The sequence below is a fragment of the Lithobates pipiens genome, unplaced genomic scaffold, assembly GCF_037356315.1.
Source record: "Lithobates pipiens isolate NorthernLeopardFrog02 unplaced genomic scaffold, aLitPip1_a1.2 Scaffold_8, whole genome shotgun sequence".
In the NCBI taxonomy this organism is placed as follows: domain Eukaryota; kingdom Metazoa; phylum Chordata; class Amphibia; order Anura; family Ranidae; genus Lithobates; species Lithobates pipiens.
The window spans coordinates 4,407,441-4,432,812 of NW_027507903.1; the positions used below are offsets into that span (position 1 = coordinate 4,407,441).

The 25,372-nt window shown below is 44.8% G+C and overlaps 1 protein-coding gene across 1 annotated transcript in view; it reads left to right on the plus strand.

Moving 5' to 3' along the window:
• The window catches only part of UACA (uveal autoantigen with coiled-coil domains and ankyrin repeats), a gene marked incomplete in the record, with an annotated part of 128,754 nt that extends 103,920 nt beyond the window's left edge, over positions 1-24,834 (plus strand). The window contains 4 exon segments of the mRNA XM_077472453.1: positions 1,074-3,848; positions 7,090-7,209; positions 9,217-9,282; positions 16,201-24,834. Of these exon segments, the coding sequence (XP_077328579.1) occupies positions 1,074-3,848; positions 7,090-7,209; positions 9,217-9,282; positions 16,201-16,272 (3,033 nt within the window).
• Positions 24,835-25,372: the final 538 nt, after the last annotated feature.

Genomic DNA, 25,372 nt, shown 5'->3' on the forward strand with positions numbered 1-25,372 from the left:
TTTGTTAAAAGAAAAAAAAAAACACTGTTTTTGTGACTTATGCACTACAGTATGTATCCCTTTCAGATGGTAATGAGTCGTCTGTATTATATTGGTTAGCAGTAATGATTATATAGGATAGTATTGCGCAACTCATAGCATTTTTAACAGACACCCTCACAGTAATCTTAGCTGTAGCAGATGGCGCAGTCTTTTATGCCCACCACAGGCTTAGAAACATATGTTCCATCCAGTTTTTGAAGACTGGTTTAAATAACTAATTTGCATAAAATAGCTCTCCGTAAAATAACACTCGATAGTTAAAGCCGATATTGGAGTTGTAAAGGAAATTGTAAAAATCTGTATGTAATTGTGTTCTCTTTTGTATGTTTGCCTATGTATTGCACCCGGAACTAATAATGTTTTCATTACATGTTGCATTATTTCGATTCCTGATTAGAAATTAGCTTGCCTATGTTACGCCCCTTGTTAACATCAAAGTACAATTTTAATACAACAAAGAAGAAAAAGGGCCAAATAGGGGCTGGGGAGTCACCAACCCCAGGGACTTTAACGGTAATCCGTAATATTTTATATCTTTGTTTACAAATATTTTTTTGATCTGATCCCGTTAAAGTCCCTGGGTTTGGTGACTCCCCAGCCCCTATTTGGCCCTTTTTCTTCTTTGTTGTATTTATTAACATTGGGACATGGTATCCTGGCCTGTTTAGACTCCCTCTCTCTCAAAAATTTCTTTTCCTAATGTCCATCAAAGTACAATTTTAATATTAACCACTTGCCACCAATTATGGTATTGCTCTCCTACATGTAAAAATCATAATTTTTTTTGCTAGTAAATTACTGACTTCCCACTGGCCTTACATTTGGAGCTTAAGAACTTATTGCTGTTCTCGCTATACTAAATATGCACTCACGCCACTCACTGCGCCGTATACCCTCCTTTACTGTATGTCTCACTAAGATCCCTAGATGTCTACATTTGTTTGTTTTTATCATTTACTATGCATATTACCAACTACGGTGTCATTTCATACACTTACTTTATTTCTACTCTTCTTTTTTTCTTTTTTTAGCATGCAGCTCACCTGCCGGCCAGGTCTCAGCTGCGTCCCTTAGAGCTTCCTGGAGAAAACTCTGATCAACGGCAAGAGCTAGAAACGATTCGCAGATACTATGAGATGGCCAGAGAAGAGGCCATGAGGCTGCAGCAGGAGCTGTCGAGGAGATCTTCTGAGTGCGTAGCTCTGGCCACTGAAAGAGACCGGAGCAAAGCGGAGTCAGACCAACAGATCCGGCAGTTGGAAGAAGCACTCCGTGAAGTGCAGAAGCGGATGTTGGATTCTGAGAGCAAGGTAAAGCAGATGCAGTCACACTTCCTGGCCCTGAAAGATCACCTGACCCAGGAAGCGCTAAGCGGCAGCTCACGTGCAGGGGAACTACAGGAACAGCTCCAAGAGGTAAAGGGCAAATACGAGGGAGCATCCGCTGAAGTCGGAAAGCTGCGCAACCAGCTGCGACACAACGAGCTCTTGGTGCAGGAGCTGCGCAGGGAGGATGCTCGCTTGCGCAAGGATAACCGACGTCTGCAGGAGGAGCTAGCCGTTTGTGAAGAGGAGAAGGAAAAAGCTGAGCGAAGGGTCCAAGAGGCTGGAGAGCAGCTGGGGTTGGCTGTCACCACTGACAAGTTTGAAAACATGAAATGCCTTTTAACGAATGAGGTGAATGAGAAGTCCCGGAGATTAGAAGAAGCCGAACGGGAGCTGAGCCGTGTCAGGGATGAATTTGAAGCTGCAAATAAGGAGAAGAGGAGGTTCGAACCCAAGCTGGACTTGCTAAAGAAAGAGATGGACGATTTGAAAGTAAGGAACAGCAGCCTCGTACGAGAAAATGAGAAGATGCAGTCGGAGAAGATTCTGCTGCAGAGACAAATTGAAGAGCTAAGAGGGCACATGAGAAGTCAGCATGTTCCAGCACAGCTGCATGCCGAGACTAAGAGAGCCTGTGAGGAAACCATAGCCCTGCTGAGCCAAAAGCTTGCAGATTCAGAGCAGCACCACAGGAAGGCTGAGCTGGAGCAACAGAAACTCCTGGAGGAAAAGAAGACTTTAAAGGAGGGCATGGTTCTCCTCCAAGCATCCACCACTTCCCGCCAGGAGCTTGAAGCCGAGATGAAAGAGATGCAGTCAAAGGTCAAGCAACTGGAGAAACAGCTGGCTGACATGACTAAGAGATGTGAAGAAGAAGCAATGAGAGGCTGTTCCCTACTGTCAGAAAACGCCAGCCTGAAGGAAAATCACATACCTCTTGCCACACACCTGCAGGCCTCTGTCTCGCTGACCGCAGAGCTGGAGAAAGCTAAAGCGGAGGTCGCCATGGTCAGGAAGCAACTGGAGAACGAGACCAAACAGGTGACCACTGTGCAGGCCGACCTGGAAAAACTGATTGCGAAGCAGAAAAGCCTGCAAGCACAGCTGGAGAGCGAGTCTGCTCTGAAGTTGGAAATGCAGACTCGGCTGAAGAGTCAAACGGCAAAGGAGGCGGAACTGCAAGAAAAGCTGAGGGCCGAGGTCTCCAAAAATGCGGAACTGCAGACACGGGCTTCCGGTGAAGCCGCCACGCGCTCAGAGTTGCAGTCGCAGCTGGAAAAGATGAAGGAACTGATCCGCTCCGATTATGTGACTAGAAGGGAACACGGAGATAAGGTGGCAGAGCTGCAGAAAGGTGAAGAAAAGATGAAGCAAGAGTATTCCCAGGCGTACGCCAAGTATCAGCATGAAAAAGAAGAGGTGAACCGGCTCCAGGCAGCTATTAAAGAGCAGCGAGTGGAGCTGGACACATTGCAGCGTTGCATCACTGAAAAATACGCTCCACTTACCAGTATGGAAGAGAAGGAGAAGAAATTCTTGGCTGTAAAAAAGGAAATTGACTTAGAGTTGCAGAAGCAGTGTCAAATGACTCGAGAGGCGAAAGAGAGTCTCTCAAAACAGCAACAAGAGGCCCTCAACCTCAGCAAAGAACTGGCGACATCGAAGCAGGCTCTTCTTCAAGAGCAGACCTCACGAAAGGAAGAGGAGGCCAACATGCTCAAAGAATTGGACGAGCTCCGAGCTTGTCTACAGGACCTTCAGAAGACGCTGGTCCAGGCTGAGGAAAAGCAGCGGGCGTTGCAAGAAGAAAACGTACAAGCCGCCAAGAAGCTCAACGCACTGCAGGAATGTCTTAGCAGTCAATACATTCCCATACAAGACCACAACGAATTGAAGAGCACACTGGACCGCACCAGAGCTGCTCTTGAAGCTGAGATAAGTGCCAAGGTCAGCCTATGTGAGAAGATGCAGGAAAAAGTGCGTGACTTGGAAAAGAACCTGGAGGAACAGAGGGGGTCTAGTATCTCCAGCGCACAGCATGCCAAGGAAAAGGAGGACTGGCAGAGAAGGGAGGCCGCAGCTCAGTCGAAGTTGCAGGAGAAAGAGAAGGCTCTGGTTGACGCTGAACAGGAAGTGAAGGGATTACGCGAAGAGTTGAAGAGAGCCCAGCAAATGTTAGAGGAAGTGCAGAATCACAGGCAGAGGGAAAAAGGTGATTTTACTGCAGCGAGAACCGCCCTGGAGCAGAGGGTGGCTCTGCTGGAAGACGGCGGTCGCACGTACAAAGAGGAGAACAAACAGTTGGCGCAGAAGCTGCAGGATGTGCTCACACAGTGCGAGAAAGTCCAGCAGAAGAACCGGGGCCAAGAAGAAGAGATCGCTCAGATAAAAGGGAAGCATGAACAGAGTCTTTCCACCATTGATGAGTTGCAGAAGACCATCCAGAAATCGGCCAGAGACCTGGAGAGCAAAGAAAAGCAGGTGAGGCGCGCTGCGGAAATCCTTCCTGTGTATCCTGTTGACATGACACATTTTTGTAAGAATTTTCGTATTTTTTTGGGGGGCGGGGGTTGTAACATTGATTAACCTCTTTAATACCGGGGCACTTTCACCCTCTTCCTGCCCAGGTCAATTTTCAGCTTTTAGCGCTGTGACACTTTGAATGACAATTGCGCCGTCATACAACACTGTACCCAAATGAAACTGTAAGCATTTTTTTTTTCACACAAATAGAAATTTCCTTTGGTGGTATTTATTCACCTCCTGCGTTTTATTTTTTGTTTTTTTATAATAGATTTTATTTATAATGCACTTTACATCAAAAAGATCCCAAAGTGCTTCCTAAATAAGCGAAAAGACAATTTTGAAAAAAAAAAAATGTTTTTATTTCTGTTAGAAAATTTTGCAAATAATCTTCATGAATTTTGGCCGAAATGTCTTTGGTGAAAATAACCCAAATCAGTGTATATTATTTAGTCTGTAGGAAGTTAGAGTCCACAAACTATGGTGTATGTGTATATATATATATATATATATATATATATATATATATATATATATATATATATATATATATATATATGTGTATGTGTGTGTGTGTATATATATATGTGTATGTATATATATATATGTATGTATATATGTATATGTGTGTGTATATATATATATATATATATGTGTGTGTGTGTGTGTGTGTAGATATATATAGAGACTGAGATCCCGCCGAGCTGTCCCTGAGTATTTCAGAGGCTCTCCGGCGCCCCCCCCCCCGCCCCCCCACCCCCCCCCCCACCTCTGGCCACATGCGGTATTGCATGTAGAAGTCAATGCGGAACAAATTATCTTGGTTTCCATTGACTTCTATGGGGAAACTCGCTTTGATATGCGAGTGCTTTGGATTACAAGCATTCTCCTGGAACGGATTATGCTCATAATCCAAGGTTCCACTGTATTCCGTTTACTTGTTTTTAACTTATTTTTTTTTGTTGTGTTTTTTTTTTTTTTTTTTTTTTTTTTTTTTAATATATAGATTTCTTTTACTTCCTGGTTTTTAGCCTAGGCCAAAGTGATGTTCTACATCCCAGGAGCCTTCATGGGCTTTCTCAGCTAAGCACACCCTCCTGCCTGCATGCCTCAGCTAAGGGCAGATGGAATCCAGGAAGTAAATGCTATACAAATCTGCCCTTACACAAGATGGCCAGGGCTAGAAATGCCTAGTGGGGATTGTTTTCAACAAAATAAAGCATGAAGACATGGATGGACGGGGCAGTTTGCTTTGAATATCAAAAATTTATTAAATGGTGTTTTTCAGTTTGTGGTGCTCAGATGTAGTCAAGTTCCTCTATTGGACCGTGTAGCTTAGATATACGTCGCCGAAGTGACACGACTGCACCTGATCACGTACCTATTGCGTGATCCGGCACTTCCGGGTCTGGGGCGTGCACGCGCCTCTCCAGCAGCCCGCTCCCGCTGTGATTATACACAGCAGGAGCTGATCAGCAGGTGCGGCGCACTCGGTGTCTGCCGGCACCAGCTGATCCTCCGGCACAGAGGGAGAATGGCGATCTATGTAAACAAGGCAGATCGCAGTTCTGACAGTAGGAAAGGCATTGGATCCCTGTGTTCCTACAAAGCAGGGGCACTGGTCTATGCTTTCCCCTAGTACAAGCACCTCCCCCCACAGTAACAGAACACCGGCTAGGCACACGGTTTACCCCTTTGATCGCCCCTGATGTTAACGCCTTCCCAGCCAGTGTCATTAGTACAGTGACATTTGAAGAGAATCACTACCCCCCCCCCCCCCCCCTCCCCCCGGTACTAAGGGACTTTAAGGGCGAACTTTTGAAGACACAGTCTTTTTGAAACGTAGAAAAATGTATTTCATTAAACAGTCTGACGATCAAAGACAACAATCATACACAAAAAGCACTTCTCCTATGGACTGACGCGTTTCGGGAGATTCAAGGTAAATCTCCTCTTCAGGGAATGAAGGAGATGATAGTTGGAGATGCTCTGAAATAGAAAAGACAAAGTCAAATGCTTGAATCTCCCGAAATGCATCGGGCCATAGGAGAAGTGCTTTTTTCTCATATACTATACATGGATATTATCTACTACTTTATGTATGATTGTTGTCTTTGACTATCATGCTGCTTTATGAAATAATACATTTTTCTAAATTTCAAAAATACTACGTCTTCAAAAGTTTGCCTTTAGCACCCTGGGGGGGGGGTACTAATTTTCTTTAAATATACAATATTTGGGATGGTGGCAACAACAAATTGAGTTATTTTATTCTCCATAATGGTTCTCTTTAGATCATTTTAGTACAGTGGCAGTGAATTATTATTATTATTTTTTTTTTTTTATAACACTGTATCAGTGTCTGGTCCCCAAAAAGTGTCAGATTTGTCCACCGCGATGTCGCAGTCCCGCTATAAGTCGCTGATCGCCGCCATTACTGGTAAAAAAAAAAAAAGTCCCATAGTTTGTAGACGTGATAACTTTTGCACAAACCAAACAATATACACTTTATGAGATTTTTTATTTTATTTTTTAAACCAAAAATATGTAGCAGAGTATATATTGGCCTAAATTGAAGAAATTTTAATTTTATTTATTTTTTTAAATTTCTTTTTATTGGATGTTTTATAGCAGCAAGTGAAAAATATATATTTTTTTTGTTTTTATTTTAAAAATTGTCGCTCTTTTTTTGTTTATAGAGCAAAAAAAATAAATCGCCGAGGTGATCAAATACCACCAAAAGAAAGCTCTATTTGTGGGGGGGAAAGGATATCAATTTTATTTGGCTACAGCGCCGCACGACCGCGCAATTACAGTAACGCAGTGCAAAAAATGGCCTGAAATCTTTTCTGGGGGACAAGTGGGTAATTTGTAAATTGGCGTCGAACTAATTACCATCAGGTGTTTTTTTTTTTTTTTTTTTTTTTTTTGTTTTTTCCTGGCACCATTTAAAGATGGCGGTATGGCTTTTCATAGAGGTCATGGATTCCTGAGGAGTGTTTTTGATAAAACGTGACTATGAGGCAAATGACTATTGATAGTCTGTGTGTGTGTGTGTGTTCATTGGCTGAGACTTTTTGTATATTGAAAAGATCCTCAGCTGGTGCGTTCTTGCTTGACGTTTGCCGCTCTTTTCTGTAGCTCTGATGTTTTTTTTTTTTTTTCTTTCTTTCTTTCTTTCTTTCTTTCTTTTGGAAAGGTCTCTATTCTTCTGAAGGATGTGGAGAGGCTGAAGCAGTCCTTGTCTCAGCTTTCTGGGAAAAGCCAATTGGCCGAGTCTCTGCAGAACCAGATCAAAGCCTTACAGTGCCAGCTGGATGTAAGTAATGTCATGGAACTGCTCTGTACTCACAAAACGTAGGCCTCAGCCCCGGTTCACTTATAAGCGGTGCAGGAAACGCAGCCATTCCTGAACATTTCCCCCGCACCGCACTAAAAATCGCACTCCGTTCAATGCGATCTGACACCCGTGTCAATGTTAAATTAATGACAACCCAAAACAGGTCACAGTGCGATTTGCAGGAATCGGATCGCATGGGTGTGAACACTAGGGCTGAAACAACTAATCGATTACTATTTTCATAATCGATTAATCGGCCAGTAACAAAATGGGGTTAAAGTTAATGAGTCTGATGATATTTACCAGATTGACCATTTAATAGTATAGCTCTCCTCTAATAGTATTTGCAGTATATATCCTCTAATAGTATATGCAGTATATATCCTCTAATAATATATACACTATAATCTCTCCTCTAATGGTATATACAGAATATCTCTCCTCTAATGGTGTATATACAGTATATCTCTTCTAATAGTATATACAGTATATCCCCTCTAATAGTATATGCAGTATATATCTCCTCTAATAGTATATACAGTATATCTCTCCTATAATGGTATATACAGTATATATCCTCTAATGGTATATACAGTATATCTCTCCTCTAATGGTATATACAGTATATCTCTCCTCTAATGGTATATACAGTATATCTCTCCTATAATGGTATATACAGTATATCTCTCCTATAATGGTATATACAGTATATCTCTCCTATAATGGTATATACAGTATATATCCTCTAATGGTATATACAGTATATATCTCCTATAATGGTATATACAGTATATATCCTCTAATAGTATATACAGTATATCTTCAATAGTATATACAGGACATCTCCTCTAATAGTGTACAGAGTATATATCCCCTCTAATATATACAGTATATCTCTTCTGTCTGTTATTCTCAGAGTGGATTAGATATTTTGCTCCCTAACCATATAGTTGGTTATTTATAGTTACCATTGCATATAGAGATTTAAGAATAAATTGCCTTTTTTTTTTTTAAACTTTACATATTAACTAAATTATACACCACACTTTTTTCTAAGGTTATTAACCGAATAATCGATTAATCGAAACAATAATCGGCCAACTAATCGATTATGAAAATAATCGTTAGTTGCAGCCCTAAATGAACACCTATGCGATCTGATTTTGGCACGGCAAAAAAAGATGGCTGTACTTTTCTTTTTCTTTTTTTTTCTTTTTTGTGCGGCGCGCATTGAGCCCGTACAAAATGAACGGGCTCACATTGCACCAAAAACAATCGCATATAATTTTAAATAGGACTGCGCGGCGATTCCTACCTGAATCACACGCAGTGTCCCGTGCCACTGTGGATACTGTGGGCTGAGCCTTATTGATGTTTTATAGGTGGGCATTATACCATTTTGCTGTAGACAATAACTTTTTTTTTCCTTTTTATTTCTGGCTGAATTAAAGGCTTTTGTTTTATTTATTTATTTTTTATTTTGAGACGGTATAAAGAAATGGGGGGGGGGGGGGGGGGGGAGTTGAGCTATTTACATGTAGAAAAAAAAATAAAAATAAAAAATAAATTCACATGCTGGAAAATAGCTAAAGGGTAGAAGAGGAAGGGAGGAGTTCTTTGGGGCTGATTGGAATAAACTATAAGCGTAAAGAGCCTATCCCATAGCCAGCACAGGAAGTGAGAGTAAATGCCTAAAAAAAAAAAAAAGAGGAAATCCCTTGGTAGTCACTAGGGGCTAGTTTCCTCATTAGAAGATCTCCTCTTTATTCCTGTTCTGGTGTCGGACTTGGTGGGCTTTGATTTGCAGTTTTACCACTTCCCCTTATCACGCCATTGTACACATGCCGTGATTGCTTTGCTTCACAGCCCGCGGCAAAAATGATTTTATATTGAAATGTGTAAATTTATACCTGGTCATTATCTAGGGTAGTATTGTGTGTTCTGTTCCCCTTTATTCATTGTCTAACAGACTATTACTTACTACAGGAGGCGCAGCGCAGGCACCAGGAGATCGTCTCCATCTATCGTGCTCATCTGTTAAATGCTGTGCAGGTAAGACTCCACTTAGTTGTGTCTATGGGATGTGTATGTATATGTATATATGTGTGTGTATATATGTGTAATATATATATATATGTATATGTATGTATATATATATGTATATATATGTATGTATATGTATGTATATATATATGTATGTATGTATGTATATGTATATATGTATATGTATATATATATATGTGTATGTATATATATATATGTGTATGTGTATATATATATATATGTGTGTGTGTGTGTGTATATATATATATATATATATATATATGTGTGTGTATATGTATATATGTGTATATATATATATATTATTATGTATGTGTGTTTTAGGAAATAAACGTACCTTTTTAAATAAAGAACTTTGATGAAGCAAAATTAGGATCACAGCTCATCAATGCAGCCTCACCAGTGGCCATCTGCAGCCTCCCCATTCCCCATCATTGCAGCCTCGCCAGTGTTGGATTACCCAACCCCCCCGCTGTCTCGGAAGGAAGAGGAGGAGTGAACGCCGCTGAATTACACAGAGCCGCGATCTCCTGTGTACGCGGCGCTCCGTCACTCACAGCCACGCCTCATGGCCCTGCTGATATGATAGACAGAACAGTGGCCCAATGCGGGGCCAGGAGGCGTGGCTGTGCGCGACGGAGCACCGGGTACACAGGAGATCGCGGCTCTGTGTAATTCAGCGGCGCTCGCTCCTCTTCCCTCAGAGACAGCAGGGATCGGCGTATAACACACACACGATTTCTCCCTGATTTTCAGGGGGGAAAAGTGCGTGTTATATGCCGATTAAATAAGGTATATACATACATAAAGTATCTCACAAAAGTCAGTACACCCCTCACATTTCTGTAAATATTTTCTTCTATCTTTCCATGTGACAACACTGAAGAAATGACACTTGTCTACAATGTAAAGTAGTGAGTGTACAGCTTGTATAACAGTGTAAATTTGATGTCCCCTCAAAATAACTCAACACACAGACATTAATGTCTAAACTGCTGGCAACAAAAGTCAGTACACCCCTAAGTGAAATTGTCCAAACTGGGCCCAAAGTGTCAATATTTTGTGTGGCCACCATTATTTTCCCAGCACTGCCTTAACCCTCTTGGGCATGGAGGTCACCAGAGCTTCACAGGTCACCACTGGAGTCTCTTCTCCTCCTCCATGATGACATCACAGAGCTGGTGGATGTTGGAGACCTTGCGCTCCTCCACCTTCCGTTTGAGGATGTCCCACAGATGATCAATAGGGTTTAGGTCTGGAGACCTGCTTGGCCAGTCCATCACCTTTACCCTCAGCCTCTTTAGCAAGGCAGTGGTCATCTTGGAGTTCTGGAGCTGCAGCTCCGTTTCAGGGTCTTTGCAATCTTCTTATATCCTAGGCCAGTGATGGCGAACCTTGGCACCCCAGATGTTTTGGAACTACATTTCCCATGATGCTCAACTACACTGCAGAGTGCATAAGAATCATGAGAAATGTAGTTCCAAAACATCTGGAGTGTCAAGGTTCGCCATCACTGTCCTAGGCCATCTTTATGTAGAGCAACAATTATTTTTTTCAGATCCTCAGAGAGTTCTTTGCCATGACCATGTTGAACTTCCAGTGACCAGTATGAGAGAGTGAGAGCGATAACACCAAATTTAACACATAGTTACATAGTTAGTAAGGTTGAATAAAGACACCAGTCCATCCGGTTCAACCTGAGTGAGTGTCTACAATTGTCCCTATCCCTGTACATTGCACACTCACATCAGTCCCTACCCTCAAGGAGCCCACAATCCCCCATTCATATACTAGGGTAGATTTTGGACAGAAATCAATTAACCTACCAGCATATCTTTGGAGTGTGGGAGGAAACCAGAGTACCCGGAGGAAACCCACACAGGCACAGGGAGCACATGCATACTCCAGACAGGTATTGTTGTAGTAGGGATTCAAACCAGCAACGCTTTTTACTGTAGTGCTAACCACTACACCACTGTGCCGCCCCACACCTGCTCCCCATACAGTGTGTATGTGTCCCCCTGCTTGTGATAACGGCTGAGCTGCTGCTTATCCACATTGGTTGTCATCACTTATAAGCTGACCACGAGCTCTAAAAACCAGTACCAGGGTGATGCCTTTGACTGCAGGCATCACCCCGGTACAACCACTTGATGTACAGGTACATGATTTTGCGTGAAGTGTTTAAAACAGGTTTACTATTCCCCACTAATAAAAACAAGAATATTTATTACAATGCGCTTTTAAAACAACTCGTCGGCCAGCTCACCACTACATTCTTGACTGCGGTGGTGGTGTGCTCAGCTTCCCCTGCTAGACTTTGCATTTGCGTTGCGCCCTACCAAAGAAGCCCAAAAGGAGGGCGCAACGCAAATGCAAACTTTTATAACAGAACCTAAGAGTGTTTTTTTTTTTTTTTTTTCTTTTTTTCATTTGTTTATCAAAAAAAAAAAACCCCAGTGGTGATTAAATTCCAAAAGAAAGTTCTTCAGTGAGGGGAATAAATCGGTCTATAATTTTAATGGTTGCTTTATTTTAACAGTGAGAGAATAACAAAATCCAGAAACTCATTCCAAAAAAGTTCTAAATTGATTTGCATTTTAATTAGGGATGCACCGATACCATTTTTTTTAACATAGAGTACGAGTAACGATACTTTGTTTTAAGTACTCGCCGATACCAATTACCGATACCTATTGCCTAGGAACAGCAGGTAGAGGGGTGGTTTGGGGGGTGGGGTGGGGGGTGGTTTGGGGTGAGTGAGGCTGGGATAACAGCAGGTTGGGGGGAGGGAGTAGGGTGTAAGTGAGGGCTGGATGGGGCGAGCAGGGGGTAAGTGAGGGCAAGGGTGGGGGGAGTAGAGGGGTTAGGACTGGATGGGAGGGGGGAGTAGGAGGGTAAGTGAGGGCTGGGTTGGGCGGAGTAGAGGGGTGAGGACCGGATGGGGGGGGGGTGGGTGGGGAGTAGGGGGGGGTGATGACAGGATGAGGGGGAGTAAGAGGGTAAGTGAGGGCTGGGTTGGGGGGAGTAGAGGGGTGAGGACCGGATGGGGGGGAGTAGGGGGGGTGAGGACAGGATGAGGGGGAGTAAGAGGGTAAGTGAGGGCTGGGTTGGGGGGAGTAGAGGGGTGAGGACCGGATGGGGGGGAGTAAGAGGGTAAGTGAGGGCTGGGTTGGGGGGAGTAGAGGGGTGAGGACCGGATAGGGGGGAGTAGGGGGGGTGAGGACAGGATGAGGGGGAGTAAGAGGGTAAGTGAGGGCTGGGTTGGGGGGAGTAGAGGGGTGAGGACCGGATGGGGGGGAGTAGGGGGGGTGAGGACAGGATGAGGGGGAGTAAGAGGGTAAGTGAGGGCTGGGTTGGGGGGAGTAGAGGGGTGAGGACCGGATGGGGGGGAGTAGAAGGGTAAGTGAGGGCTGGGTTGGGGAGTGTAGAAGGGTAAGTGAGGGCTGGGTTGGGGAGAGTAGGGGGATAAGTGAGGGCTGGGTGGGGGGATTGCAGATTGTCAGAGACTGCGGACATGGTGTATAGAAGGATGACCTGATATTTACATAGGAAATAGTCAGAGAGCTCTTAATAATCAGTGAGGATCCCACAGCTATCGGAGGATTGTCAGTATGTTGTACAGATGAATCTTTATTTCATATCCCCATCCAGGACCTTCACACAGATTGGATGATGACAGATAACCTTCATTTGACTATCAATCATGCAGACATAAGGTGGAGGTGTGACCGCACAGCCTTTAGGTTACCTGCAGACTTGCCCCAGTAACCCAAACTTGTTCCCGTAAACCTGCATTCCTATGAAGGGATCTACCGACACGGAGACAGAATAGTGGAATCTTGTGTATTCCGGGCTGCGCTGAGTGATCACATCCCCGCTTTCCCTCCAGCTTTCAGTGCACATGGACAAATATCAGCACGCATTGCAGTCCGAGCAACATACAAATCATCAGAAAGGGGCCAGCACTGCACAGCATTACACACACACACACACACACACACACACACACACACACACACACACACACACACACACACACACACACACACACACACACACACACACACCTGTTACGGTTGGGTGAAGCTGAGCAGTTTGGAGGAAGCAGAGTTCACCCTGTCCATTCTTCATAGATGGGGGTGAATGGAGTCCCTGAGAGATGGCTGAAGAGCGGAGGGAGGGGGATCCACTCTACAAGAACGTGTCTTGGTGGCTCGATAGGCAGATGAACACTTTAATTATCATCCATTCACCCTCTGCTGAGTCTGCCCCCCTTGCCCTCCTGTAGCAACATAACTGGTCAGCGTCGCCCAACAAGGAAAATGCCTTGCGGTCTGTCAGTACACCCAGCACTGCAGAGGACGTGCGACCCTGGCCTGGTGACGGCTGGTGGGAGGGGAGGAGGCGGGGAGGGGAATCCCATTCCATAGACAGCTGACATAGTTGTTAAGGACGCAGCGGCCCCGCTGCTTAACAACAAATAATTACCGCCATTCATTTCTTTACATTTCAGCTGTTAGCGGGGATATCCCACCGGCAACTGGGAATAAAAAAACTAGAAGGTATCGGTACATTTCCACGAGTACTGATACCCTTAAAAATGCTTAGTATCGGCACCGATACCAGTATCTGTGCATCCCTAATTTTAATGAGTGAAATAAGTATTTGACCCCTTCACAAAACATGACTTCATACTTTGTGGCAAAACTCTTGTTGGCAATCACAGAGGTCAGACGTTTCCTGTAGTTGGCCACCAGGTTTGCACACATCTCAGGAGGGATTTATTCCCACTCCTGTTTGCAGATCCTCTCCAAGTCTTTAAGGTTTCCAGGCTGATGTTTGTTAACTCGAACCTTCAGCTCCCTCCACATATTTTCTATGGGATTAAGGTCTGGAGACTGGCTCCATGTATGACGGTGGGGGATGGTGCTCTTGGGGTCATAGGCAGAATTCCTTCTCCTCCTCCAAAAAAGGTGAGTTGAGTTGATGCCAACGAGCTCAATTTTGGTCTCATCTGACCACAACACTTTCCCCCAGTTCTCCTCTGAATCATTCAGATGTTGATTAGAAAACTTCAGACGGACCTCTACATGGACTTTCCTGAGCAGGAGGACCTTGCGGGCGCTGCAGGATTTCAGTCCTTTGCGGCGTAATGTGTTACCAATTGTTTTCTTGGTGACTATGGTCCCAGCTGAGATCATTGGCAAGATCCTCCCGTGTAGTTCTGGGTGATTCCTCTCTGTTCTCATGACCAATGAAACTCCACAAGGTGAGATCTTCCATGGAGCCCCAGATTGAGGGAGATTGACAGTTATTTTGTGTTTGTTCCATGTGGGAATAATCGCCCCAACTGTTGTCACCTCTCACCAAGCTGCTTGGCGATGGCCTTGTAGCCCATTCCAGCCTTCTGTAGGTCTACAATCTTGTCCCCGCTATCCTTGGACAGCTCTTTGGTCTTGGCCATGGTGGAGAGATTGGAATCTGATTGATTCTGTGGACAGGTGTCTTTTTATACAGGTAACAAGCTGAGATTAGGAGCACTCACTTTACGAGAGTGCTCTTAACCCCCCTAGCGGTAATCCCGAGTCTGGCTCGGGTTAGGAATATACTGATAGGAGCGGTAACCCCGAGCCAGACTCGGGATGGCTTCGCTCGATGCAGGGGAGGACACAGGGAGAGTTACTTACCTTGTCCCCTGGATCCAGCGAGGTCCCCTGCGATGTGTGATCGAGCCGTCCTCCGCTCGATTCACAGTGCCGAATGCCGCCGAGCTCCGTTCCCTGCGGCGTTACGGCGCAAGGGAGCGGAGAACGGCGGCAAATTCAAAAAAGTAAAAACACACAAAACACACACAGCACTGTAATCTTACAGATTACAGTGCTGTATTAAAAAATACACAACCCCTTTGTCCCTAGTGGTCTGTGCAGTGCCCTGCATGCGCTTTTATATTATAAATACTGTTTTTTACTGCCTGGAATTTGGAGATTGTCCATAGCAACCAGAAAGTGTCAATTTTTCAGTGTTTTAGGATTTGATTACATTATTGAATAATTTTTATTATTCTTTATTATATTATAAACTTTATCATACCCGGGATGTCTGCTAGACTCTGGTTTGAACAGATTTAAGAGAGTTATTCCTAAGAATTACAGGACTACAAAATAAAAGCCAGATTTCCATGCAAAATAATTGTACCGCTTTCAGAACCTAATTCCAGACTGAATCATACCGCTAGGGAGGTTAATCTCAGCTTGCTGCCTGTATAGGAGACACCTGGGGGGCCAGAAATCTTGTTGATTGAGGACCAAATACTTATTTAATTAAAATGCAAATCAATTTATAACTTTTTTTCGAAATGCGTTTTTCTGGATATTTTTATTACATAGTAGGTGAGTTTGAAAAAAAGACACAAGTCCATCCTATGTGTGTGATTATATGTCATAATGACATTGTATATCCCTGTATGTTGTGGTCGTTCAGGTGCTCATCTGTCTCTCACTGTTAAAATAAACAGACCATTAAAATTATAGACTGATCATTTCTCTGTCGGTGGGCAAACGTGCAAAATCAGCAGCTGATCAAATACTATTTTTCCCCCCTCACTGTTTTGGTATAAAAATGTCAATATGAGTACAGTGTTGTATGACCGCGCAATTGTCATTCAAAGTGCAACAGCGCTAAAAGCTGAAAATTGGCCTGGGCAGGAAGGGGGTTGTCCGGTATTGAAGTGGTTCATCGTACAGATGGGGGGGGGGGGGGGGGGGTGGAGCCGCTTGGAAGGGATAATCCGGTATTTCCGGTAATCCAGCAAATGTTATAACACTTGGTGGCTTTGTGGCGCCTTCAGGTATGTGGTGGTGGTGAGGCTGTTTTTTAGTTCCTAATACGATCGTCTTCTCTTTCCAGGGTCACATGGATGCGGACGTACAGGATGCTTTATTACAGATTATCAACATGCGGCAAGAACTGGTCTGCTGATTTTCTCATCGGTGTAATCCTAGGAATCGGTGGGGTTGTGGGCAGAACACGCTACTAAAACAGAAAGAAAACGCAATTTTCACTGTATACTGCGCTAATCCTGGGTGCTACAGTCCCGACATCAAATCGCCCCACAGCCAAGACACACTCTGCTGGTAGATAGTATGGAATGTAACAGATAAAAGAAGAGATGTTGTGAATTAGTAGAGAGGTATAGGAAGAGGAACTGTAGACACTAACAAAGGGGGGTGGGATGGGGGGGGGGGGGGGTGATATGTGATGGGATTTAAGAACACAGGATGTGATATTGGAGGAGGTTGGTGGTATAGTTATGTGATTCTCAGAAAGCAAAGAATGTGAAGGAGGGATCCTGGATGAGCCACGATATAAGAAGGGGGATGTGATGGAGGGATCCTGGATGAGCCACTATATAAGAAAGGGGATGTGATGGAGGGATCTTGGATGAGCCACGATATAAGAAAGGGGGATGTGATGGAGTGATCCTGGATGAGCCACGATATAAGAAAGGGGGATGTGATGGAGGGATCCTGGATGAGCCACTATATAAGAAAGGGGGAAGTGATGGAGGGATCCTGGATGAGCCACGATGCAAGAAGGGGGATGTGATGGTTTGAATAAGAGGAGAGGAAAGAGATATGAACCCAATTATAGGAGATTGGTGCAGAAGGTGCATTAACAGAATGATGACCGTATGTAGAAAATCTGGTGGAAACATTGGGCAGGGGGGGGGGGGGGGGGTGGTGAAGATGGCATAGATACAAGGCAGTGGGGATTAATATCAGATAGTGATGGGGGATAAGTAGTACGTCAAAGCAAAGAAAGTAAGGCACAGCAAAGAAAAACCTTCCCAAGGTGTCTGATTCCAAAAGATCTCCTCCCTCTTCAGGTGTGGGTGCGGCTCCAATATACAAACCGTATGCAAGGAAAGAACAAAAATCTGGATGGCCGCACTTTGATGAAATATAAATTCTTTATTAATATCAGTCCACACAGCAAGGATAAAAAGAAAAAAAAACTCTAACGCGTTTCACACCGTCACAACAGGTGCTTACTCAGCTGAAAAAAACGGATGGGACCTATGACATTTAAAAAAAAAAATAATAATTTAATGGAGGTTCCCATTTAGAGGTCTCAACGTTCAGATACTCTTGAGGTCGGCTCATGACGTATCTCTTCACTTAGTTGGTGCATAAGAGACTTGCTCATTTGTACAATTGTCCTGAATGGTTCAACTGGCTTATGCAGTATGTAACTGATGGTTTGGGTTTGATGGGTTACCTGTTCTTGCTAAGTTTGTGATTTCCTCGGGTTGGTTTAGCTCACTACGGTTACACTTTTTAAAGCCGAACTCTGGGAATGAGACAAACCCTACCCTTGCAGTGATCCCCGTTAAATGCTCAACTAATCTAGTAGTACATGGATAAGTTGTATTACCTAAGTAGAAGTTCAGCCAAAGCTCGTTTGGCTGTACTTCTCCTATGGTTCACAGGAGTGTAGTTCATTTTGGACTCCCGTGACCCTTTTCAGTAGAGACTGGGCTGAAGTCCACTCTTTGCTGACATCACATGAGTCAGTCCAGGCTTTGCATCATCACGACAATGGAGTTGGGATCTGCCCAGATCCCTGGACTGACACCCCCGGCTCAGCCTCTCGGCGAGCTGCTGAGAGACTGAGCCGGATGCTTCCCCGCCCCCTAGACAGCCCAGCGCTCCAGTGAGCGAGGAGGGGGGGGGGGGCAGAGCAGATAGCTGTGACTGACGGTCACCAGCTCTCTGCTCAAGGAGCTGTGCGAACTGAGTGATCGGCGGCTTTTGATTGCTCGTTTCTCTGTGTTGGAGGCATCAGGGGCCCAATGCTGCATCCACCTAGGTAATTATGAATAAAAAAAAAAAAAAAAAAACATACTTCTCTTTTAACTCTGGCTCCTACAGGCCATAGTGGCCTTCTCAAGCTCAGGCTTGGGGGGTGGTGCCTTGGGGTCATCACATGCAGTGCAGGAATAATAAACCTGCATTGTACTTAAAGTGTAAACCCCCCTCCCCCTATCATTTTCAGCCAAGGAAGCTGCCATCTTTGCCTTTGTTTAATCTACGGAAAGTGGTATAATTACTGCGCCAACCTGAGGAGTAAGCAGCCAACACGACAATAAGACTATTTGTAAAGGAGTGTGTAGAATGTGTAGTGCTTAAAGTATGTTGATCGTGGCCACCTGGAACTAAAACTAGACAAATGGTTGCACAGTCAATCTGAAAACACAATGATGTGTCGCTGGTGTTCAATAATATGAATATGCTTTTGTCTCCAGGGGACTACTTTGCGTGCCCATTGTGGTGTTATAATTACATAGACTCTTTGTGTTTCGATTCTCTTTTGGTGGCTTGCTTTTTTTTTTTTTCTTTTCACTTTGAATACTTATTTATAGACATCATTATTTTTTACGACAACACTATACCTCTATGTATGTTTTATCTTTCAACATTGAACCACGCTTCCCATTTATTGAGGATACTGACGATACGTCAGTGTGTGATTTAGATTTTTCCACTTGTGTATTCATACATTTTATATATATATATATATATATTTTTTGTGTATAACACTAATGATATGTTAGTTTGCGATTTAGAATCGCTCACCTGTTTACCACTCCTATTTATACTCACTGTTTTTTGTTCTCTATATTCATATTATTGAACACCAGCGACACATCATTGTGTTTACAGATTGACCGTGCAATCACCTGTCTAGTATTTGTTTCCGGTGGCCATGATCAAGCTACTTTTAAGCGCTACACATCTATTCTACATACTGTGTTTAATCTACAACTGCCATGATGCTGCACATGTGATCAGTGATGACACCGGCCATTGGATGGGTTTGACACTTTGGTTGAGAGCACAACCAATGGGAGTGTTACATTTACGGCACGTGCCGGAAATGAAACTGTTATATGGATGGGTTTACTTCTGCTTTAAGAAGACCGGCATGCATACGGCTTGAAGCTGCTTAGAGAGGACGTTACAGGGGCTGGATTAGGGAAAGTGGACAGAGCCAAGAATAAGGTATTAAAGTGGTTGTAAAGGTACAAGTTATTTATTCTATTTATTTATTTTAACCTACATGCATTCTATGCATGAAGGTAAAAAACCTTCTGGTTGCAGCTCCCCCCGAGCTCGATCTCGGCGATGTGCATGAGAGCCAAGGGTCTCTCTCTCTTGCGCTCTCTCTCTCTCTTGCGCTCTCTCTCTCTCTTGCGCTCTCTCTCTCTCTTGCGCTCTCTCTCTCTCTTGCGCTCTCTCTCTCTTGCGCTCTCTCTCTCTCTCTTGCGCTCTCTCTCTCTCTCTTGCGCTCTCTCTCTCTCTCTTGCGCTTCTCTCTCTCTCTCTTGCGCTCTCTCTCTCTCTCTTGCGCTCTCTCTCTCTCTCTTGCGCTCTCTCTCTCTCTCTTGCGCTCTCTCTCTCTCTCTTGCGCTCTCTCTCTCTCTTGCGCTCTCTCTCTCTTGCGCTCTCTCTCTCTTGCGCTCTCTCTCTCTTGCTCTCTCTCTCTCTTGCGCTCTCTCTCTCGCGCTCTCTCTCTCTCTCGCGCTCTCTCTCTCTCTGCGCGCGCTCTCTCTCTCTCTCTTGCGCTCTCTCTCTCTCTCTTGCGCTCTCTCTCTCTCTCTTGCGCTCTCTCTCTCTCTCTTGCGCTCTCTCTCTCTCTCTTGCGCTCTCTCTCTCTCTTGCGCTCTCTCTCTCTTGCGCTCTCTCTCTCTTGCGCTCTCTCTCTTGCGCTCTCTCTCTCTCTCTTGCGCTCTCTCTCTCTCGCGCGCGCTCTCTCTCTCTCTTGCGCTCTCTCTCTCGCGCTCTCTCTCTCTCTCTCGCGCTCTCTCTCTCTCTCTCGCGCTCTCTCTCTCTCTCTCGCGCTCTCTCTCTCTCTCTCTTGCGCTCTCTCTCTCTCTCTCTCTTGCGCTCTCTCTCTCTCTCTCTTGCGCTCTCTCTCTCTCTCTCTGCGCTCTCTCTCTCTCTCTCTTGCGCTCTCTCTCTCTCTCTCTTGCGCTCTCTCTCTCTCTCTCTCTTGCGCTCTCTCTCTCTCTCTCTTGCGCTCTCTCTCTCTCTCTCTTGCGCTCTCTCTCTCTCTCTCTTGCGCTCTCTCTCTCTCTCTCTTGCGCTCTCTCTCTCTCTCTCTTGCGCTCTCTCTCTCTCTCTCTTGCGCTCTCTCTCTCTCTCTTGCGCTCTCTCTCTCTCTCTTGCGCTCTCTCTCTCTCTCTTGCGCTCTCTCTCTCTCTCTTGCGCTCTCTCTCTCTCTCTTGCGCTCTCTCTCTCTCTCTTGCGCTCTCTCTCTCTCTCTTGCGCGCTCTCTCTCTCTCTCTTGCGCGCTCTCTCTCTCTCTTGCGCGCTCTCTCTCTCTCTTGCGCGCTCTCTCTCTTGCGCGCTCTCTCTCTCGCGCGCTCTCTCTCTCGCGCGCTCTCTCTCTCTTGCGCGCTCTCTCTCTCTTGCGCGCTCTCTCTCTCTCTCTCTCTCTTGCGCGCTCTCTCTCTCTTGCGCGCTCTGCTCTCTCCCTCCTCACTTGGCTCCCCGCTGCTGTCAATCACAGCTAGTAAGGAGGTAGCGGCGTGTGAGGCTGAGCCACACACAGAGCCAGCTCAGGAGTGAGCATGCACGAGTGCCCCATAGCAAGCAGCTCGCTATGTTGGGCACGTGATGGGAAGGGGGGGGGGTGTAGGAGCACTGGTGGAGAACCCGAGAAGAGGAGGATCGGGGCTGCTCTGTGCAAAACCATTCCACAGAGCAGGTAAGTATACCATGATGATTGTTTGAAAAAAAAAAAGATCTTTAGAATCACTTTATGTATTGTACCTTCTCTCCCCCCGACTAAATGAGAATTTACCCCCTTCCAGTGCATCGGGGGGATCCCACTGCAAGGCTGGATTTTGTCTCCTTCAGTGTTCAGCTTTAACTGGTTGTACGCTTATCCTGGCCCTGCTACTATACGGGAACTGCACTCTTCAGGCTAAGGTAAAGTGCAGGCACACTGTCGGATTTTCACGTCAAACAGCATGTGAAGGTCTGGTTGGATTTTAGAAGGCGGTCGGCTCCTGACAGAAGCCGAACCAATTAAAACAAAAGCAGGTGTCCTTCCTCCTGTCACACACAGCTGGAAAAAGTGCCCATAAATTACCCCTAAAGTGAACCTGTGGCCAATGAAAATGGTAGAATGTGTTGCAGGCACAGGTGTCGGTTGCTCCAATTCTCTTCTGCTCGATGCTCCAGGATCGGCGAACAGAGGCGCGTGTTTCTCTCCAGATTTCTGGCCGCTGGGTCAGGCCCCCCCCCCCCCTCCCTGTTAGTTTGAATCTGTGCACCGTCTGAAAGATGCCCTGTGTGCCACCATCCTGCAGATGCCCTGTGTGCCACCACCCTGGAGCTGCCGTGCATTTTTAGTGATGCTACACTGCTAGTACAAAACCGGTCTGTGAGAATTGTTTGTAGAGCAACTCTTATCTTTTATTTATATATATATATATATATATATATATATATATATATATATATATATATATATATATATATATATATATATATATATATATATATAATCATTTTAAATGGGGAAGCCAATGTTCCACTGTCTCAAACTGTGAGCAGGCAGCCTCTTTGTTGCAGAAGAGATGTGACATGTCTCTTCTGCAAGAAAATACACCTACCTGCCTGTAAACTGAGCTGCGAATGCTGACATCACCGGCACGGTTCCCATCTACAAGGATGACTGGACTCCTGCGCATGCACAGGAGTGACATCAGCCAATGAAGAGGCCTGAAGATCAGCGCTCAGAAAGAGATTACTGCACCAATGAGGGATGGGGACTGTTGGTGGAAGAGTGTGTTTAGCCCCTCTTTAAGGGCTTTACTACTGATAAACGTTTTAGTTTAGGGTTTCTCTCTTTGACCAGATGGTTTAGGGCAGGGGTAGGCAACCTCAGGGCTACAGCTGCTGTGGAACTCCAAGTCCCATGAGGCATTGCAAGACTGACAGCTGCAGGCCGTGACTTCTAGAGACAGAGGCATGATGGGATTTGTAGTTTCACCACAGCTGGAGTACTGCGGTTGCCTACCTCCTTGGTTTAAGTAATTCCAGTCCAGTTGAACCAGTTCGATGTTGGAAGGGGATGAGGTCAGATTGGCACTTTTTTCAGAAAACTACTCGATTCGGTCCTTTCCATATAGATTTGCCTGTCCGGTCACCAGGTCTGTTTAAAGAGGGGAATGAGCAACTGCGACCCTCAAACTGTTGTGGAACTACATGTCCCAAGGGTCATTGCAAGACTGTTGCAAACTTGACTCTCAGAGACATGATGGGAAGACTGACAGATGCCATCATGCCAAAGGTAGTGGTGTGATGAAACTTGTACTTCCGCAGTAGTTTGGGGGGTGCCACAGTTGCCCACCCTTGACTTGGTGTATCCATAGATTTTTTTTTTTTTTTTTGGTCCATGTGATGGGACCAAGACCATTCCTGTTTGGGAATGCTGTGAAAAGTCTCTTCAGGCTTGGTCACACTAGCCACTGTGGGGGAGGTAAAACCCAGCAGTTGAGGTGCAGTTTTATTGCCCCCCCCTCCAACTGCTCTCAATTTAGTTACAGAGGCAACAGCCGGGGGTGTACACATGCTGTAGAAGGAATTGCGCCCCCTATCAATCCTGTAATGCTGCTGCTCCAGGTCAGTCTGCCGTAATGGTCCTGCACACAACACTCCACCCCCCCCCCGGGTGCTAGCAACTGGTCCAACTGAAGCAGGCGTGTTATCAAGACTCTGGACAGCTGCAGTAAAACACTGGGGCATGAGGAAAGTCTAAGCGTTTCGTGCTACAGCAGCAGCATCCTGGTTAAGAGCTGATGCAGCGCGAACACATACACCCCTATCACCCGTTGATCGCAAACCCATTTAAGTGCAGTGGACTGGAGAGACTTTCTATTATCATTATCTATTATAATTTTTTACCGGAAAAAAAAAAAAAAAAAGACAAAAGATAAGATGCAGTTTGTTACTGTGTAACACGTTAGAGAAAGATTTGGTATTATTGAAGGCAAATAAGCTTCAGTTCACACTGCTACAACTCCATCGTCGAGCGATTTCCAGTGACTTGCTTGTGACTTTCATGTGATATTAGCGTCTCTGGGACTCGAGCAGGGGCGGACTGACCATTCGGGCATTGCCCGAGAGCCCCGGGCCACTAGGGGACCCCCATCAGGGTTGCCAGCCTCAGTAAAACCAGGGACAGTATGTAAAAATCATTTTATTTATTTATTTTTTTTACATCTGTCTCTGTCCCTTACCGACATCCTTTTGGTCTAAAAATCCCGAGATTATAGCTGCCCCACCTCTCCAGTACCTTCTCAGCCAATAGAAACATGTCTGTGTATACTGTGTGATTGTATGCTGTGTGTGTGTGTCTACTGTGTGGCCCCATAATCTCTGATTGTCTGGGGGGGGGGCCATAATCTCCTATTGCCCCAGGGTCCTCATGAGTTGTCAGCCCGCCCCTGGACTCAAGTCTCATCAAAATAGTGCGGGAGCTTTTTTTAAAAGTTGCTGCAACTTAAGTCGCATTGATTGGAACAGCTGCCATTGGAAAGAATGTATTTTCACTCAACTTGCAACTCTATGGGGGGAGGAGCATGCAGAATCTGGCACAGCTGTGCATGGTAGCCAATCAGCTTCTTCACTGAACAAGCTTTGACAATAAAGGTCGGAAGCTGATTAGCTGATTGGTTTTATATGCAGAGCTGCACCCGATTTTGCACTCTCCAGTTTTAGTAAAATGACTCCCTATGTTTTGCAAGTTGCATGCCAAGTCGCAGCAGTGTGAACCGGGGGCTAGAAGGTGCCAATCTCACATCATCCCCCCAAGTCTTTAAGGGCAAAAGCTTCAACCTTTTTATGCTTGTCGAGTACCAACGAATGGAGGTGAAGGAGGACCCGAGAAGTGGGAGGAGACCCGAGAAGTGGGAGGAGACCCGAGAAGTGGGAGGAGACCGCGTAGAGCAAAGTGTCGCCGAGGTGCGGACCTGGCTGGCCAGGTCCATAGACAGCTTATTTTATTAGACTTTTGGGGTTTGTCCTATATACCAGTTTACACTTTCCAATACAAGTTTACACTCCCAGTACATAGAGATCTATATTTATAAATATATATATATTTTGTATGGAGATTTTGATTTACTTATCTTTAAGATGGAATAGATCAGCTGGTCTGATATTTTTTTTTTTTTTTTTTTCTCCCCCCCCCACCCAAGTTATCTAATCTTGTAGCACATAATAGTCTTTGGGGTGGCGGAACTGTACAGTAGGCCTGTATAGCTATAGATTTGCTGTCTGACTTTTGTTGCGGTCTAGTCTGATGTAATAGTGCGGTGTCCTATAGGAGAGCGGCCATTGCACAGCAGTGCCGCCTTATATATAGCCGAGCCGGGCACCTCTGTGCTCTCTTTGGGGGGGTTATACTACAGGCTGAGGGGCTGTGTTCAACTGGATTCATATAAACTAAAATAAAGAGACTTTACTTACATCTGTGTTTTTGTGTTTTATATGCTTTGTGTTTTGCAATGACCCAGGTTAAAGCCGGAGCTACAGTGCCTTGAAAAAGTATTCGTACCCCTTGAAATTTTCCACATTTTGTCATGTTGCAACCAAAAAATGTAAACGTATTTTATTGGGATTTTATGTGATAGACCAACGCAAAGTAGCACATACCGTATTGTTGTGCTTTTTAAGGACGTTTTCCCGCACAATATTTACTAAGTAATTTTTAACGAAGATATTTTTAAGATACAGAATCAGTCTATATGACACAGTCTATATATGTGAAACTTATTCACGGAGACGAGTGATCATACAAAATAGTTACATTTACTGGTTGACAAAAGACAAATATTTACATGAAATATTAAAATACAGATTGCATTACTTGATCATTTTGACAATTACTGGAAACACCCTCAGACTGGGCGTAGTAGTACCTTGGACACAATTATCACCATTATCACTTCTCGGTAGAATCAATAACCTTTTGATAATTGACAATTAAACAGAACGTCGGTATTT